This window comes from Tasmannia lanceolata, unplaced genomic scaffold, assembly GCF_043159265.1.
Source record: "Tasmannia lanceolata isolate RefF3 unplaced genomic scaffold, GAP_Taslan_0.1 ptg000008l, whole genome shotgun sequence".
Classification (NCBI taxonomy): domain Eukaryota; kingdom Viridiplantae; phylum Streptophyta; class Magnoliopsida; order Canellales; family Winteraceae; genus Tasmannia; species Tasmannia lanceolata.
In genome coordinates, this window is record NW_027518685.1 from 62,251,395 (window position 1) to 62,269,225 (window position 17,831).

At 42.1% G+C, this 17,831-nt stretch overlaps 1 protein-coding gene across 1 annotated transcript; it reads left to right on the plus strand.

The window, feature by feature from the left end:
* Positions 1-1,776: 1,776 nt before the first annotated feature.
* On the plus strand, positions 1,777-3,840 carry LOC143883137 (uncharacterized). Its single transcript, XM_077386493.1, has 4 exons — positions 1,777-2,013; positions 2,179-2,714; positions 2,829-3,052; positions 3,188-3,840. Exons 1-4 carry the CDS (start codon positions 1,777-1,779, stop codon positions 3,838-3,840), a joined length of 1,650 nt encoding a protein of 549 aa, XP_077242608.1.
* Positions 3,841-17,831: the final 13,991 nt, after the last annotated feature.

A 17,831-nucleotide genomic window follows, 5' to 3' on the forward strand; every position in this document is an offset into this window, starting at 1 on the left:
AAGATATGTATCGCAGTCTATCTCGAAGTCGGGCATACAAAAAAGCTGGTAAGCTGGTGAGGTCATGCTAATGCCAGAAATCAAGCAAACCCTGACTCGTCAGTTTTGCCGAGAAGGAGAAGATTTCCTTTACTATGGTTTCACAGAGTGGTCTATACATCCTATCATAGGCGAGATAGTTCCTAGGTTTCAGATCTTCTTTGCTACAGGTTGGTCAGGTGAAGAAGATGACATTTGGTGGCAAAAGCAATACAGACGTGTAGAAACTTTGAAGTTTGATTGGGTAGATTACCTTGAACCGGTACTGATGCAATCAATGTTCCAAGAAGACCCTCTAACAGTCTGCATGATCAAGGAATCCGTTCCATTGTTCTCCCCTCAAAGTATGATTACCAATGCTGGTAATTCAGAGCTCTCCAACTGGGCAGACACCTTCGTCCCACTCCTCACTGCAGCTATCTCTCCAGATACAGACTTCTCTTCTCTTGAGTCAGACTCCTCTTACGATTCTAACTCGTCTTCTGAAAATATTATCACTGCAAATGAGTCTGAAAAAGGTGCGTCAGTCAGTTCTTCTGATGTATCTTTTGAATCAATCAAAGAACTTTCTTTGTACTCATCTTTGTCTCTTGATGATATTGAAACTAATGCTTTAAATAACTTCGACCAAACCTTCTCAGACGAGGAAGCTGATGAAACTCCCCTCGAGATTAAGAAACTAATCGAACAAAGGGAGCAACATCGAGCAAAACCCTTAGAAGATGAGTTTGAAACTATTAACATAAGCACTGAATCCCTCCCTCAAGAGATTAAGATTGGCAAAACCTTATCACCCGAAGAGCGTGCGGAATTAATCAAATTGTTAAAAGAATTCAAAGAGGTCTTTGCCTGGTCTTACAAAAATATGCTAGGATTAAGTGAGGACATTGTCCAGCATCATATCCCTCTCTACCTAGAAGTTAAGCCAAAGAAGCAAAAGCTAAGAAAAATGAGGCCTGAATGACTTCTTAAAATCAAAGATGATGTGACAAACCAGTTGAAAGCAGGATTTCTAGAGGTTGTCACATATCCTGAGTGGTTAGCAAACATTGTCCCAGTGCCTAAGAAGGATGGAAAAGTGCGTTGCTCCGTTGATTTTAGAGATCTAAATAGAGCTAGTCCGAAGGATGACTTTTCTCTGCCTCAAATTGACGTTCTCGTCGACAACACGGTTGGTCATGCCTTACTCTCCTTCATGGATGGATTTTCAGGATACAATCAGATAAAGATGGCTCTAGAAGATAAGACCAAGACGGCATTCACTACGCAGTGGGGAACCTATTGCTACAGAGTAATCCCATTCGGCCTCAAAAATGCTGGTGCAACGTATCAAAGGGCTGCAACTACCCTCTTACACGACCTGATTCACAAGGAAGTAGAGGTATACGTTGATGACATGATTGTAAAAGCCAAAGATCGATTAGATCATGTCCGTACAATGAGAAAATTCCCCGAAAGAATTGCAAAGAACAAACTCCGGCTAAACCCGAACAAGTGTATTTTTGGAGTCACTTCTGGAAAATTACTAGGTTTCCTTGTCAGCCATAGAGGAATCGAGGTAGACCCTGCCAAAGTCAAAGCAATCCAAGAAATGCAGACTCGACAAACAGAAAAAGAAATTAAAGGATTCTTGGGAAAAGTTCAGTACTTAAGCCGCTTCAACACTCAGCTTACCAGTACATGCGAGCCAATCTTCAAGCTTCTGTAGAAAAATGTGTCCAAGCAGTGGAACCCTGAATGTCAGCAAGCCTTCGAAAGGATCAAAGAATGTTTGTTATCACCTCTAGTTCTATCACCAGTAGTCCCCGGACGGCCATTTCTTTTGTATCTTTCAACCACGAATACGTCCTTGGATGTATGTTGGCGCAAGTAGATCCAGAAATGAGAAAAGAAATGCCAGTTTATTATCTCAGCAAGAAGATGCTAGATTATGAACTAAATTACACTCAGTTGGAGAAAATTTGTCTAGAATTGGTGTGGGCCACTCAAAGGCTTAGACACTACTTGTTATCACAAAGAATCTACCTCATCTCTCGTATGGATCTGATGAAGTATCTCTTCGAGAAACCAGCCCAGATTGGCAGAACCGCACGTTGGTTGCTGTTGTTGTCATAATTTGACATCACGTATGTCACCCAGAAGTCTGTCAAAGGCAGAATCATTGCAGAACAGTTAGCTGATGCACCCACTGAAGATGCAGAGCTGAGCCGTGAATTTCCAGACGAAGGAATCATGACGATCATGGATGCGCCTAATCTTACTACATGTACCATGTACTTTGATGGAGCGTCCAACTCCAAAGGCAAAGGGATCAATATTGTCCTTGTTTCACGTCGAGATGAGCACATACCAATCTCTATTAAATTAGATTTTGACTACACCAACAATGTGGCTGAGTACGAAGCTTGCATAGCTGGCCTAGAAGTAGCTCTATACTTGGAGGTACAAGACCTCGATGTGTACGGAGATTCTTTATTAATCATCAGTCAAACAAATGGAAAGTGGCTCACCAAAGAAGATAGGTTGATTCATTATCACACCTATCTTATGAACCTGATAAAGAGTTTCCACAACATCAGCTTCACCTACATCTCTACACTGAGAAACAGGTTCGTTGATGTGCTAGCCACCCTTGCATCCATGGTCGATATTCCAGTTGGGGTTAAGGTCCTTCTGTTGGCGATAAAGTGACGTGTAGTCCCAGCGCACATACACGTGGTTCAGATAGCAGCCAGATGTCCAGATGGGAAACCTTGGTATTTTGATATCAAAAATCTTATCTCCAGCAGAGGAAACCACCCAGAGGCCTCTTTAAAGGAAAGAAGAGCATTACCAAAGTTAGCATCTCGGTATGTCATTTGTGGAGGGGACCTCCACCGCAGATCCTTTGATGGAGTTCAGCTCCTTTGTGTTGATGAAGATAGAGCCGCAGAAATTTTAGAAGATGTTCACTCTGGTATATGTGGCCCTCACATGAATGTAAAGATGTTAGCACGGAAGATCCTTCGTCTGGGTTAGTTCTGGACTATCTTTTAAGCAGATTGCTTTTCGTTTGTCAAAACGTGCCACTTATGTCAGATTCATGCTAACTTAATACATGTACCGCCGTCAAAACTTCACTCACTTACATCGCTGTGGTCGTTTTCAGTCTGGGGTATTGACATCATTGGCAAAGTCTCTCCCAAGTCATCCAGTGGGCACGAATACATACTAGTTGCCATCGATTACTTCACTAAGTGGATTGAAGCAAAATCGTACGCTTCGATATCCTCGGCATCAGTCGCAAAGTTCATCGGGGCAAATATCATCTGTAGATATGGAGTCCCTCACAAGTTGATATCAGACAATGGTTCTCATTTCAAGAAAGAAGTAGCATCATTGTGTCAAGAGTTCAAAATCAAACACCACAAGTCGTATCTGTACCGGCCTCAGACTAATGGCGCTGTCGAAGCAGCCAATAAGAATATCAAAACTATTATTCGAAAAATGACTCGATGCTACAAAGATTGGTCAAATAAGCTCCCATATGTGCTCTGGGCATACAGAACGTCTGTCCGCACATCTACTGGAGCCACTCCATATTCACTCACGTATGGCATGGAAGCAGTCCTACCCATCGAGTTGAAAATCCCTTCACTCAGAATCCTGATGGAAAGCGATCTGCCGGAATCTGAATGGGCCCGTATTCGTCATCAAGAGTTGTGTATGATGGATGAGAAAAGGTTGAAAGCAGCCTACCATGTACAGGGTTATCAGCGCAGATTAGAAAAGGGCTTTCAACAAGAAGGTTCGAATCCGTGAACTCGGAGAAGGGGATATGGTGCTTAGGGAATGTCGAGCTTCTATCTTCGACCCACAAGTAAATTTTAGACCTACCTGGTCTGGCCCCTACATCGTCGATAAAATCCTGCCCGGAAAATCCTTCAGACTTCTTGACCAAAATGGGGATAGAATTCCTGAACCCACTAACCTCGATCAGTTAAAAAGATACTATTCTTAAAACATCAAGGGCCCTCTTTGTGCCAACTAAAACAAAAAAAAGACTTACTTGTCTTTTATTTCCTTAGCAAAGTATGAACGACGCAGGACCTGATCCCAGCCTTTTCTTGGGGTACGTAGGCCGCCTGACAAACCCAGGTTCAGTCAATCCATTTGGCAAAGCCAAAACACCCAACTAGTTCCCCGTAGAAAGCCTCGAACTATGTGGATCTGATCCCAACCTTTTCTTTGGGGTACGTAGGCAATCTGATCATCTCAGGCTCGGTCATAGTTGGTAAAAATGAACAAAACCTTACTCAAGATCCCCACAAGTCTTCCAAATGTCCAGAACAAGAAGATCTGAAGATCCGCTAAGTCAAAAATCTGAAAGGGCGGCTTAGGCAAAAGTTAGGATCATCATACATGTAGAAACATAACCTGAAATATGTTTCTAGCAAAAGTTAAGGTATTAACAGTCCGTCAAGTTGAAAATCCGCAAAGGATGACTTGATTATTGGCAGGGCATATCCGTGGAATGATCAGTCAAAGAATTCTTTAATTCAAAACAAGATGAGTTAATACTTCAATCAATCTAAAGGGTCTCTGGACCATGATTAAAAACCAGGGGCAGGGAACACTGCCTATGAATAAGAACATTCAAACTCATCTATCTAGGGTTTCGACTTACCTAAAATAAATCAAAAGCATTTGTTTCAGTAAAGTCAAGTCTCATTTCTTTCCTCCCTACATAGGAATTCAGAAAAACAGAAGAAATTATGTCTTCTCCCCTCAGCTAAAATCCTTGCCCAGCTAAGGTAATCATATGTTGAAGGAAAGCACAACGAATTCCTTTATCTCAGAAGGTCATGGTCTAGCTCAGTGCCCCGTGTACAAATCGCAGAAGATCAGCTCAGCATCCCATATACGGATCTCAGAAGACCAACTCAGTACCCCATGTACAGGTCGCAAAAGGTCAGCTCAGCATCTTGTGTACAGATCCCAGAAGATCGACTCAGAATTCCATATGCTGTTCTCAGAAGAACAAAATCCAGTTTGGTACTCCGTGTACAAAAAAGAAACGTTCGAAGGAATGCAACCTTACAGTCTGTGACTATCAGGATGTATCTCCCATTTGCTGCAATAAAATTGCTACCCTTGGTTTCACCTTGTATTTAGCTTTTTCTTGTCGATGGGAATAAGTACACTAGGGGCATTTTGTATTATTAATCATATAAATATGATTAATAACACAAAATACACGATCAAATCATTAAGAAACCATGCAAGGGGCATTTTGTATTTTTAGCCTTCACTAAAAATACAAAATGCTCAAGATCAAACTCAACCTTTGCTAACAAATACAAAATTCAAAATCCAAGTTGCTTTTAGAACTATACTAGGGGCATCTTTGTATAAATACCCATCTAGAATAGATGTCTATTTATACAAAAATCCACTTTTTCTCTCAAAAACAACAAACACAATTAAAGATAAAAGAAAACAAGTCAAAAGTGATCCATATATATGTCTTATCAATACAAAACCCATCCCCAAATGGGGGAGTAAAAAAAAAGAGAACAAGAAAAAGAAAAAACATAAACAAAGAGAAATCACTGCTCTGGCGGCGGTGGATCTCTTAGATCCTGCTATGGAGGATCCCAAATAAAGAAAGGGGAAGACATGTATGTCCTAGGCTGGGAAGCTGAAGAACCCCCTTGGACTCCAACCCCTGAAACCTAGACACCACCCAGCAAACGATCTAGTGAGCCCGATCCCGGTATCAAGCCTGTCGCGAGTCGAACCCACCTCATCTCCAGCAGTTGCGGCTGCTCTGTCACTAGGACCGATGTCTGGCTCCGGAGGGGGAGGCACATCTAGGACCAACTCCAACCCTCACCCTCGTCGCTCGAGCAGTGCTCTGTCCCGCAAATCTCTTACCCCGCCTGCGATCAGGCAAGGTAGTCTCAGCAACCTCAGGGTCCTCTGGGACATAGTCATCATCGTCTCTATTGTCGGCGCTGTCCCAACCCTCTACTACAGGCATCTCTGGCTTGTACACCTCCTCCGGCTCAAGGTCTCTTCACCTCTGCCTCCTCCCCTGTACCCATAAGATGTATCAGAGCATCAAGATATATCAAATCATAGGTACAGGAATTCAAATTCAGAAATGGGAAGAGCAAATACATGTCTGGTCTGTGGACCCTCGCTTGCAGCCAACCTCTACCTCAAAGTCTCTATCTAATCTTGGAGTCCTGTAATAAGTTGCTTGTCCTCCTGTCGAGCTGCAGTCAACATCTCATTTGTTCCTATCACCTCACTGGCAAGTGACCATAGAGCACCTATCATCAGCAACATCTAATTCGCCTGGTGGCGAGGGATCTGCAATTGTCAAACAAGAATCAAATCAGAAGTGTAAGCAAATTTCAAAGTTCTGAAATTAATGCATAATCAAAATTCACTTACCCCAACAAAAGACTCTAGGATAGGATATCCAATCGCCCCTGGTGGACAAACTAACTCAAACTCCTCTCTACTGTCACAGGAAGGTATCATCCAACATGGCAAAGAAATGCACTCGGGAAGTGAAGAAGAACCAGCTCCTGAAGAATCAGGTCCAGTACCTCATCTACTAGACCCTCGGGCATGAGCCCTCAGTGCAACTGGCGGGCGAGGAGCTGCCCTCACAGGAGGAGCAGACGTCGAAGAAGACACCACCACTGGCTCTTTTCCCCGATTGCCAGCAACAGGCCCCTCTCTCTCCGCCGTTAGTGCTGGTTTAGACAGATTTGTCTATACCGATTCTGAGGGGGTGGGTACAGGCTTTGTTTTTGCTCTCACTGAGAGATGGTGGGAGACGACGGCAGATAAATCTGTCTAAAGAGAACAATGACGTTTGTTTGCCACATGGGACTAGCCGTCTACCTTCCTGGTAGGATTGCCCGACAGTCGTTAGGGCACGAGAGTCAGAGGATCCCTTACGATCCTGCTGGTAGTTTGAGGACCACAGACTGGGTACCTGAGGCTCGGCGAGGGGTCCTACGGACACAGGGATTTATCGTCCCAGATGAGCATTTTCGATCAGGAGACTACAGAGTTTGGGCTTCTACTGAGCTGATGGGTCCTTTGACCTCAGGAGAGGTATTCTTCCATACCTTCCTCTTTTCTTTTCAGCTTGGATTACTTTGAAAAATGCAATCTCTGATGTGAATCTTTTGCTTTCTACAGAAGGACCTGGAGACAGGCGATGTCCCTGAGGCTCTCTCTGAAGCCTCCCTCTCAAGCAAAGCGCGGTTACGCTGGCCAAAAGGTACGATAAAAAACCTAAAAAATGTAATCCATTTACTTTCCTGTTGTTAAATAGGTTGAAAAATCAGGCTCTGCCAAAAGCAACTTACGATACAAACCCTAAAAAAGGATGTAATTCGTTTATTTTTTCTGTTGGGGTATTTACAAATCGACTAGGGAGGGTTTCACTTTAAGCCCCCTACCTCCTCACTTTACTGCTTTCTGCAATTTACAGCTTTCTGCACCCAGACGGTGCGAGGTGGTGACATCATAATCCACAGGGCTAAGCCTAGGCACATTATGATATAAATCCCTCCGCCTTCTCTACTTTTTGTACAATTGTTTTCCGTTTGATTTTGATTAATCTGTATTGTGAGTAAGTTGCGAAATCAAGCTCTACCGAAAGCCACTTAAAATATCGATCAGATTAATTATCGCTTATTTTCATTTTTCTTTTGTAAATTCACTTCATTTACATTCGGAATTAAGCATAATCTAACAAGGGAATAAATAATCAAACTATTTCATTCCAAATCCTTTCAATAATGCCAATCTAAGTAAAGAGACCGGGTTTAATCCGGGCAAGAGGGGTGCTTAACACCTTCCCCAATTGTAACCACGACCCTTACCCAGACATCTGTAAGGACCACGCCTTAAGGCAAACAGAGCAAAATATAAGGTTCACAAGCCCAGAGAAAAAGAACCCCCGATTACTATTCTTCCAACGAAATTCGAGCCTTATTGCTCATTTCATTAAAAGAATAGACACGGGTCCTAGTCCTTAAACTTAGGTAGTGACTCTGACAACTCTTTATCTCATGAAGTTAGGACCTCGGTCCTGAGTTCGTAAGATGTGCAGATCAAATAACACCCCCCTTTTACTGAAAACTCGATTGTGGTGATCCCCCGCCGTCCTGCGCAACGAGGGAAAAAACTGGCTCCCACAAACTGGCGACTCTGCTGGGAATACCTAAAAACATGATAATCTCTCTCAGCAGAGCCTGTTATCAAATTTAAAAGGTTGTAGCTCCATATAACTAAATTGGCATTTTCGAAGAGTCTGAAATCAACTAATTTGATTTGTTTTCTCCCTTCTTGGGTTATTCTTAACTCGAAAAAGCCTTCAGGGGTATTTGCAAGCTGCGAACGCTCTAGACGAGCTAAACAAAAAAAACAAAAACAAGGGTTAGGTTTACTTTTCAATACATATATATACTTGTTGTGTCTTTTCTACAGGGATTGCTAATTGCCGCAAAAAGTTTATAGCCAAGGCTAGCAATGCAATTGTTTGAGCCAAAGCTCGCAATTTATTCGCGAAACGCCCCGGGAGGCACCTAGGCTCACCCTTTTTTTATTTTCACGCACACACCATGGGAGTTCAGCGCCCACTTACATACCTATTTATCCGGGAGTGACTAGCCCTTGTAACGGTTTTTGTACAACTTGGGATTTCATCACCCAAAGTGCAGCTGATTCCGCATCCGTCTGAGGTGAAAGCACCACCTCTTTGCACGTCGCCCTTGTGGTGCCGTTAAAACTATGATGTATTAACCTCATGCTGCATTGGATTACCTCCGACAAGTGTTGTTATGCACATTGGCAAGAGGAACTTTGAAGCCTTCATGCCCTGCATAGCCCAGCATATTGTGCACGTAGATGTTACAATGTCCTGTCTAAGGACATGGTGAGCTTAGAGTTAGCTAAGCCTACCAGTTACTCTCGAAAGATGTGAGCGTCATCTAAATAGCGATACACTAAGCCCCCAGCCCACTTCGGGCATGTCGAGCGGTTCTAGAAAGGTGTCCTTGGGTTGCCTCAATTCTTGTTAGGGATGTCATTACCCTAGCCCGATGCGCACTCGGTCGCAGTTTCAACTGACCCAATATTAGAGGTTTTGTCTAACCTTTGGTTTTGTCCGGAGTCATGTTTGCAAACCCATATTATCACATTCTTTGGATAAGCAAATTATTGTACCCTGGAAAAATGTCCGTCTTACGATTAATGCTCTTAATCAATAGACGCCCTCATTTTGGTCCTATCCAACAAAGAAATTTTGCAAAATCCCTCAATCCCTCTTTCCAAAACAGATTATATCGGTTTTAGTTTTGTCAGACCCAGCTGATTCTTTTCCATACTCAATTAGCGGCAAAGCTCTGCCCAATTTCCTGTCAAAGGTTATCTCTCCATACAGAGATAGACCTTCCCTAACCCCTCTTGCGGTCAAGTAGGGGCAAAGCTCTGCCCAATTTCTTGTCAAAAGTTATCTCTCCACACAGAGATAGACCTTCCCTGACCCCTCTTGCGGTCAAGTAGCGGCAAAGCTTTGCCCAATTTCCTGTCAAAGGTTATCTCTCCACACAGAGATAGACCCTCCCTGACCCTTCTTGTGGTCAAGTAGCGGCAAAGCTCTGCCCAATTTCTTGTCAAAGGTTGTCTCTCCACACAGAGATAGACCCTTCCTGACCCCTCTTGTGGTCAAGTAGCGGCAAATCTCTGCCCAATTTCCTGTCAAAGGTTATCTCTCCACACAGAGATAGACCTTTCCTGAACCCTCTTGCGGTCAAGTAGTGGCAAAGCTGTCCCTAATTTCCTGTCAAAGGTTATCTCTCCACACAGAGATAGACCTTCCCTGACCCCTCTTGCGGTCAAGTAGCGGCAAAGCTCTGCCCAATTTCTTGTCAAATGTTATCTCTCCACACAGAGATAGACCCTCCCTGACCCCTCTTGCGGTCAAGTAGCGGCAAAGCTCTGCCCAATTTCTTGTCAAAGGTTATCTCTCCACACAGAGATAGACCTTCCCTGACCCCTCTTGCGGTCAAGTAGCAGCAAAACTCTGCCCAATTTCCTATCAAAGGTTATCTCTCCACACAGAGATAGACCTTTCCTAACCCTTCTTGCGGCCAGTATCGGTGAAGCTTTGCCCTTTTTGACTCATCTTCTATTACGAAGATTGTCTTAAATAAATTTGTTAGGTTCGCGTGACCCACGTGTCGAACCTCTGTCCATTTATCGTAAGATTGAGATTATCATCATTATCTAATCCCTATCTGTGGTCAGTCTCCAAGGGATGTCCCCCAAATTTTCAAATTGCAGGGGTAGACGTTTCTCTCCACCCCTCTTACTATTTCAGGATCCATCCATAATTTTGTAAAAATTACAAAAAAAAAGAAAACTAACCAAAATACTAAAAAACTGTGGCTTTCTTTACAGTTGCTTTTCCGAGTTTTGATTCTCTATCTTCCATATAGGTAGATCATGGACTCGGACGAGCTGATCGAAGGGATGCAGCGATTCTATTCCCCCGCAAGCATGGAGCATGTTGGATGGATGGTACATCCCAATGAAAATTTCATTCCCCTCTTGCCCACTATTTTAGTAGACGAGGATTCCCTTAGGACTGCCACCTCATTTTGGGACCCCCAATACCATGTCTTTTGTTTCGGCCTAGAAGAAATATGCCCGATGTACGAAGAATTTTGTGCTTTAATAAAGGTATCGCTTGAGGGGCCCATGGTAGTTCCTACGGTAGAAGGTCGTGTTCTAGCCACTATTCAGCGATTATTTTGTTGGGAACACCTTGAACCATCTACTTTTCGATACAATGGAGGCATCTTAACCAACTTTCTTATCACTGCATTTTCCCTAGATGGAAATTTGAAGAATTTTTCCTACCAAATGTATCGGTATAGTGCCCTCCTATTTTGTGTATGTGCCCGATACCTCACTGTCCAACACTCTGAGATAGCTTCCCCTAGCATTCTCCACTTTGTTGATCAGGTCCCACATGGATTCAACCCTGTTTCTACTATCTTAGCAGAAACCCTTAATGGCTTAGACGCAGTCTTTGTAAATCCAGAGCTCCCCTTCTATGGATCTCCCATTCTGCTATACATTTGGCTCGCGCTTAAACTCGATGTCTTCATCCCAGGCTCATGATATAACTGCTCCATTTTCGATTTCAATGCTTGGTCATTCGGACCACATTTTTATACCCAATCTGAATGGAAATCCTGGTTGAGCAGCCGAGCGTCAGGGGACATTTTTGGAAGTTAGGTGGACAAACATCCTTCACCTTAATAACCCCTAAATCCAATCAAGTAGAAATTCTGGACTTAGAAAATACTTCTTTCTACATCCCAGACCTTATTATGCGACAATACGGATCCAGTCAGGGGGTTCCTCGCCCCTTGGATTTGGGTTTCAAAGAATCTTATCTCAACTAATTTGTGAATGAGTTAGTTTAGGGGCTATGCTAAATTGTCATATCATTCACATTCATTATAGATACATCAATTCATTGATTTTTTCTTTGTATCTAGATTATATAAGCTTAATTGATATATCTTGTTATTCATGAATATAGATACTCATATGTGTGATGTGTTTAACTTGAATATATCCATATTCATATGAGCTTAATTGTCACATATTTTACCTTCTTTTTGATATCATTTGATTACCCCTAGCAATCATTGCATTTGTAACCCAAGGATTGTTTGTCAATCATTCACTTCTAAATCCCTTGGTGCTTTTGTGTTAGGACAGCCCTTTGGATTCATACCATGTATGAGTCTTTAACAAAGGGGGAGCTTTACATATATTGTCTGTCCTTTGCATCTTATCATATGTGGGATGATATGGGTGTCACATTATATATGATGAGTTCACTTATGTGGAGCTTTATTGCTTCATATGTGTGATAGTTTGGTCTTGCTCTATACTTTAACTCTGAGACTATCTCTCTCTGTTGGTAAGTCCCCTTGGCCTTTGCCTTAATTTCATATCTCTTTTTAGCTTTAGACTTATCTTGGATGTACTTTCATGATATCATCATTTCCAATGATAAGTATCTTGCTCTAGAGTTTGAAAAATCTCTAGAACTCTCTTTCATAGGATAGTGCTTGAGTTGATTATCTCATTGCCTATGACATAGTCTCTTATCATGTGCTCTTAAAGCTAAGAACATCTTTCATCATGATAAGATCCAATGGCTATACATTTACAGTCATATCTATAGCCATTGTATTGTCATGCCTTGCCCTATAGGTTCTATCTAAGGCCAATGACAATTGTTTGAGGGATAGCTGATTCTTTAGGCTGGCAATGTATCTTTCTTAATATCTTTGAGTTTGTCATGTCCTATTGCTCATCAGCTCGCTTGTCTGTGAAAGAAAATACCAATTCAGATAATTGGTTCTTCGCAGCTTGTCTAAGGTACTTGTCTATCTCCATCATGCCAGATGTAATAAGATGGTAGATGTACACAATTTTCCTCTGTCCAATCCTATATGTTTTCACAGTAAAGGATAAACAGAGACTAAGGAAATTGATGATTCATATCTATAGGCTGGCATGTGCATTTTCTGAATCCTTTCAAGGATGACCTTTTGATGAGAGAGAAAGATTTAAGAGAAGTACATAGTCCCTCAAACCTGGAAGTTTGTTAAGGATGCCAACGTTAAGGACATGGATGAAGAGATCAAGCACTGATTGAAGTTCTTTTAAACTTTCATCAGTTGTCTTGTATCTTAATCGTTTCCCTCTTAGAGAGTCATTTCGTAACTCATTTGACAGAGTCGAAAGGCTTTGTGTGAGAGCTCTAACTATATGTAGAGTATTGTAGAGCCCATCTAAATTATTTTGAAAAAGAGTTCCTGAAAGGACAATGCGCAGTTCAGTTTTACTTCTTTTGGGAGATTTCCAAATGCCACTTTTATCATCTCAAGAAGTAACAAATCTGTCATGTCCAAGAGGATTTTTAATCACGTTCAAAGCTTCCTTAACAACCTTCCATGCAAGGTATATGCTTATCATTCATTATGTCTAACTTCTGCAAGCATATCCTTTGCAGTTTCATGGGTCATAGAAGTATTGTACAGTAATTCACTTCATCTATGCCCATCCTCAAACATAGATATGCTTTACAGTATCATTTCACATGTCTATGTTTGATTGTTCTTATCATGAATGGTTCACTTTAGACATCTCATACTCATGATAAGTTCTTTAGGAGAGTAATCATGGTATTATACCTTGAGCTTTTATTGTTAAATCTCTTCCTTTTTTGGTTCATGTATATGGAGCTCTATCTTTGTTTCATCCATATATATACATGTCCCATTATTTGCCATGGATATATCATTTACTTTTCTATTCTTGTATCCATGTGCATTTTTGGTATCAGACTATATTTACCTCAATTCTACATCTTTTTGTCTGATATCCCTCCATTCACATTCTAAATATAGGACTCTTTTGAATGGAGCAATAATAAGTGGTTAAAGGTGTTTGCCCAAAACAATTGCCCTATGTGCCTTCACTACTACATTTAGTATTCTTGCACATAGTCAGGGGGAGCTCTTGCATTCTAAGTGTAAGTGACTTGCAAACTCGAAAGCCATTTTATATTTTTGAGCATATCCATGCTCAGGAAGAGACTTGTCTGCATTTCATCAAGAGAACCCTTAAATAAATGTAGCCCAAGAGTTCAATTAATCACCTTCTCAACCACAGTGCCTTGCCATGCCCTATTACATTGGTTTCACTTAGGGCCTCTGACAAATTCATAGGGGGAGAGCCAAATGGTTTCTTATTCATGTCTATATAGACCATTGTGATGTGCTCACATGGTTTATTGCCCACATACTTGTGCTTAACTTGCAAATTTTTAGATTAAAAAAATGGCTTATCATGCATTTGACTTTTGTTTTCTCTTTGATAAAAATCATATGAGCTTTAATGAAATATCATATACTAGGTACATAGCTTAGATAAGCTATTATTTACCTTGACACACCATTCGCACTTTAACTGTGAAAATCCTTTTTTTTTGTTATTACCAAAATGTGGAGAGTTTTTGGGAATTGATTAGGCAGTTTATATTTTATGTGCATCACATGCTTTACATTCATTTATTATACTTGTGTATATAGTGAGGGGGACCATTGCTTCATGGTTTATAATGTTTAATGCTCATTTATCATTTATATGGATATCTCCTGCCTCCTTAATCAATTTGGTTTGCCATCATAAAAAAAGGGAGAGAATGTAAGCCCAAAGGTTCCCATGGGTTCAATAATTCACATTACCTTCTTGTTTTGATGCTATCAAACTTAAATTGATTAGTCTTTATGGACTAATGTGTTGCTTTGAGATGTTGTGCTCTATACAAGAATTTGATATGTCATATCGCCATTACACAACTCATCTCAACACATGGCTTGTGGATCCGCACACATAATGATCAAGAGCTTGCACTCATAGTGAAGACATCACCAGTTGGAGGATGGTCAAAGTCAAGAAGCTCAAGTTCAAGATCCCACAAGTTGCCTAGCAAGTGTCAAGAAGAAGCTTGGACTTGAACTAGCCATTGATGACACCTCATGTACCTTTCAACATGCATTGAAGATTGGAGAAAGTCACAAGAGCCAAACAAGGCCAAGAAGTTCACTCAGAGCTGAAGAAAGTGCAAAGAAGCGAAGACATTCTAAGAAGACTCATGATATACACTTTTAGAATGTATTTGGAGTCCTCTTGATTTTATGTTTAAATGCACTTTCAAAGGTTTTCAAATAGTTTTCGTACTTAACTTTTTCTATCTTTGGAAACCATCAACACACCCAAAAATATGTTTGAAAACCTAGGATTTAAGCCCAAAGACCATCGCCCAAAAGCCTCTGAACTTTTAAATTTAAAATGGAATTTTACACAGGGCCGATCTGCTGGGGCATCCCGGGCGACCGTGGAAGCAAGGCTGGAAATCCAGCACTTGTGTTTTAAAGGCGGGCATGTCGACCGGGGTGAGCCGGGCGACCGCGAAAATGGTTCTATCGAAACAGAACCATTCCAACATGGATTTGGGTGGGCGACCGTCGTGGGTCGGTCGACCGAGATAGGTTTTTGAGCTTAAATTTTGAGCGGACAGGTAGCCCTCGTCGGGCGATCTCCATGGGCCGGTCGACCGCGACGGGAAGAAATTTGAAAATATAAAAGGGCGCCCGATAGGGGCGGACGACCGCTGTGGCCCGGTCGACCACCGCGGTCTTGCCAACTAGCCGTTGGGGCTTTCGCAGGTTGACTTTTTCAACCTAGTTTTTTACAGTTTTACCCCCAAACGGTCATATTTTCAAATGGGATATATACATCATCTAAACCTATCTAAACAAGCTTTTGAACATTTGAGAAAGATCAAATCTGATTTCTTTGAGCTTCAACTTTTCAAATCAAAAGCAATAAACCTCTTTGAGCTTGTCTTTTCACATTCTATCAGGAGGCACTCCATAGGGCTTTCATTTGCTTATTTCTTTGGAGTGATTGTGAGCTTATAATGTTGTAATCTGCTTATTAAGAGGCCTTGAGTGTTTTTCATTTTCTTTGTTCTTCATTGAGGGTGTTCTCTTCGGCCCGTTAAGAATTGTGAAGACATGGTGAGGGTCTCCGTTTCGGCTTGTTAACAAAGGTGAATCATGTAAGAGGGAGTGTCCCTCGCAAGGCTTCGTGCAGAAAGGGTGTGTGCCCTTTGGAGTTGGAGAAGTTGTGGTGTACGGCTTGGTGATTCGCCATTCAAGAATCTCGTGTTTCTTGTGGATGACTCTTGTCTCTCTCTCTCTCTCTCTCTCTTACGTGTGGTAATTGGTAATATCTAACCCTAACTTATTTATATGCTTAATTGAACAAGGGTTTGTAAATGTGCTTGATTAGTTTGTCTAAACCCTAGATTTCACTAACATGCCTATTTGAATAAGAGTTAGACTAATTAGTGCTTAATTAAGTGGAGTAACTTTTAACTTCCACCTAATCAAGCTTAAAATTTTTAATTGACCAATTCACCCCCCTCTTGGGTTGTCACACTTGGATTTCACATTGGTTGCTCCCCGTCATCGACTGCTGATCTCCCTCGGACAACTCGCAGAGCCGAGCCTTCAGGGCCTCATTCTCTTTCTCTAGTTGTCCGATCCTATCCTGGAGACGGCAAGCCTCCTTCCCCACTTGAAGAAATTGATTCTCAACCTTGTAGCCCCGTTCCTTGGAATGATTCAGAGAACACCGGTAGTTCCCTATGTAACCTTGGATTTTGGCCAGCGAATGGATGATGGCGGGCTTCGGTGATTGTTGGGAAAGCTCCGGATGTTTGCTAGATCCTGGAGTTTCCCCCTTTTTGCTCTCCGATTTCAACTTCGCCATATCATCTCCGGTCAAAGGAGATCCAGCACTAGGAGAGATGGTTCCTTACCGGAAAACTTCTTTTCCCTTACGGTATCCTCTTGTACGCTTGGCCACTGGCTCTCCGATGTGTTCCGAGTGATCGACGTCCCCTTCCGGCAGGTATTCACCTCCACAACCGGAATAATTGCCATTGCCTAAGAACCAGCTTCCTGCGACATGACTACAAAAGAGCAAAGGAGACTTGAAGAAGAAAAAGTGGGAGGGTGATTGCTGGTGGAAAAACAAACCCCGAAAACTCCTTTAAATAGGAAAGGGTGAAGGCGGGAAAAACTGGGCAGGATAATTATGGTAATTAAAATCCCCCGCCTTCTGGACACGTGTCCCAACAGGGCGACGTTGCGGGAATAATGCCTCATAATGACGACGTCTTTCCGATCATCACCATCATTACCTACAACCGTTGTTTCGTGTTCTGAAATGATGCGATGTTCTAACTCCCTGCAATTCAAAATTTCTAGATTCCCGCCTCGTGACAGATTAAGATCACTGACCAAATAAGACTGTCATTTCGCTTAGTACCGAGTGATCAATGTTACGTAGAAAAATAACTCATTTGACTCAGGTTCTGACTCGGATCAATCTCCATCGAGCTTCTTAAAGCCCGGACACGCTAAGGACAGACTCCACGCTTCTGAACTTCATATCGCCGAACTTCTGTAAGCTTGACCGAGCATCTAAAAGCCGCTTCATTAAAGGTCGGTATCAAAAAAATCTTAAAAGATTTCCAAAGCCTGAGACTGCTTCCTCAACTCGTAAACGGCTCAAGAAAGTCGGGGGCAATATGTTGGGCGTAAAATCGGAGCTTCCCTAGATGATTGACTCGTGGCCTCACCCCATGATTGGAAACCGAATAAATCTCCTGGTAAAATAAATCTCAAAAGATTCTCTCATCTCCGGAATAGCAACATCTCCTTGAGGAAAGTGTCTCCGATGGAAAGTCCCACCCAGGGACAGAGACTCTCCAAAAAGGTCACTCGCCCAGGATAGAAACTGAATCCGATAAGGAAATTTGGTACTTCTCCCAAGGAAATCGTCCAATAAGGAAAGACTCTTATTGAGGCAAGTTCCCTAAACAGTTGTGGACTCATCCTCTATAAATGAGACCCTCACACTCAAAGGTACACATTCTGAGATCTCGATCAAGAACCACACTTCTGTCATCATCTTCTAGCTTTGCTCTTCCGTTGTGCCGATTTCTGACTCTAGTGTCGAAGAGGTCTCCCGGAGCCACAACTTCGGGACCCGTGACGCTTTCTCTGTGAGTGTAGGTACATCGCAGGTTGAAGGTCAACCATATGTCCATC

Excerpts from the sequence above, each read along its gene's own strand:
- LOC143883137 (XM_077386493.1), top strand. The coding sequence starts at position 1,777 with ATGTCAGCAAGCCTTCGAAAGGATCAAAGAATGTTTGTTATCACCTCT. Across the intron at positions 2,014-2,178 it reads AGAAAATTTGTCTAGAATTG|AAGTCTGTCAAAGGCAGAAT; the intron begins GTGTGGGCCACT and ends TATGTCACCCAG. Across the intron at positions 3,053-3,187 it reads ACGGAAGATCCTTCGTCTGG|TCTGGGGTATTGACATCATT; the intron begins GTTAGTTCTGGA and ends GGTCGTTTTCAG.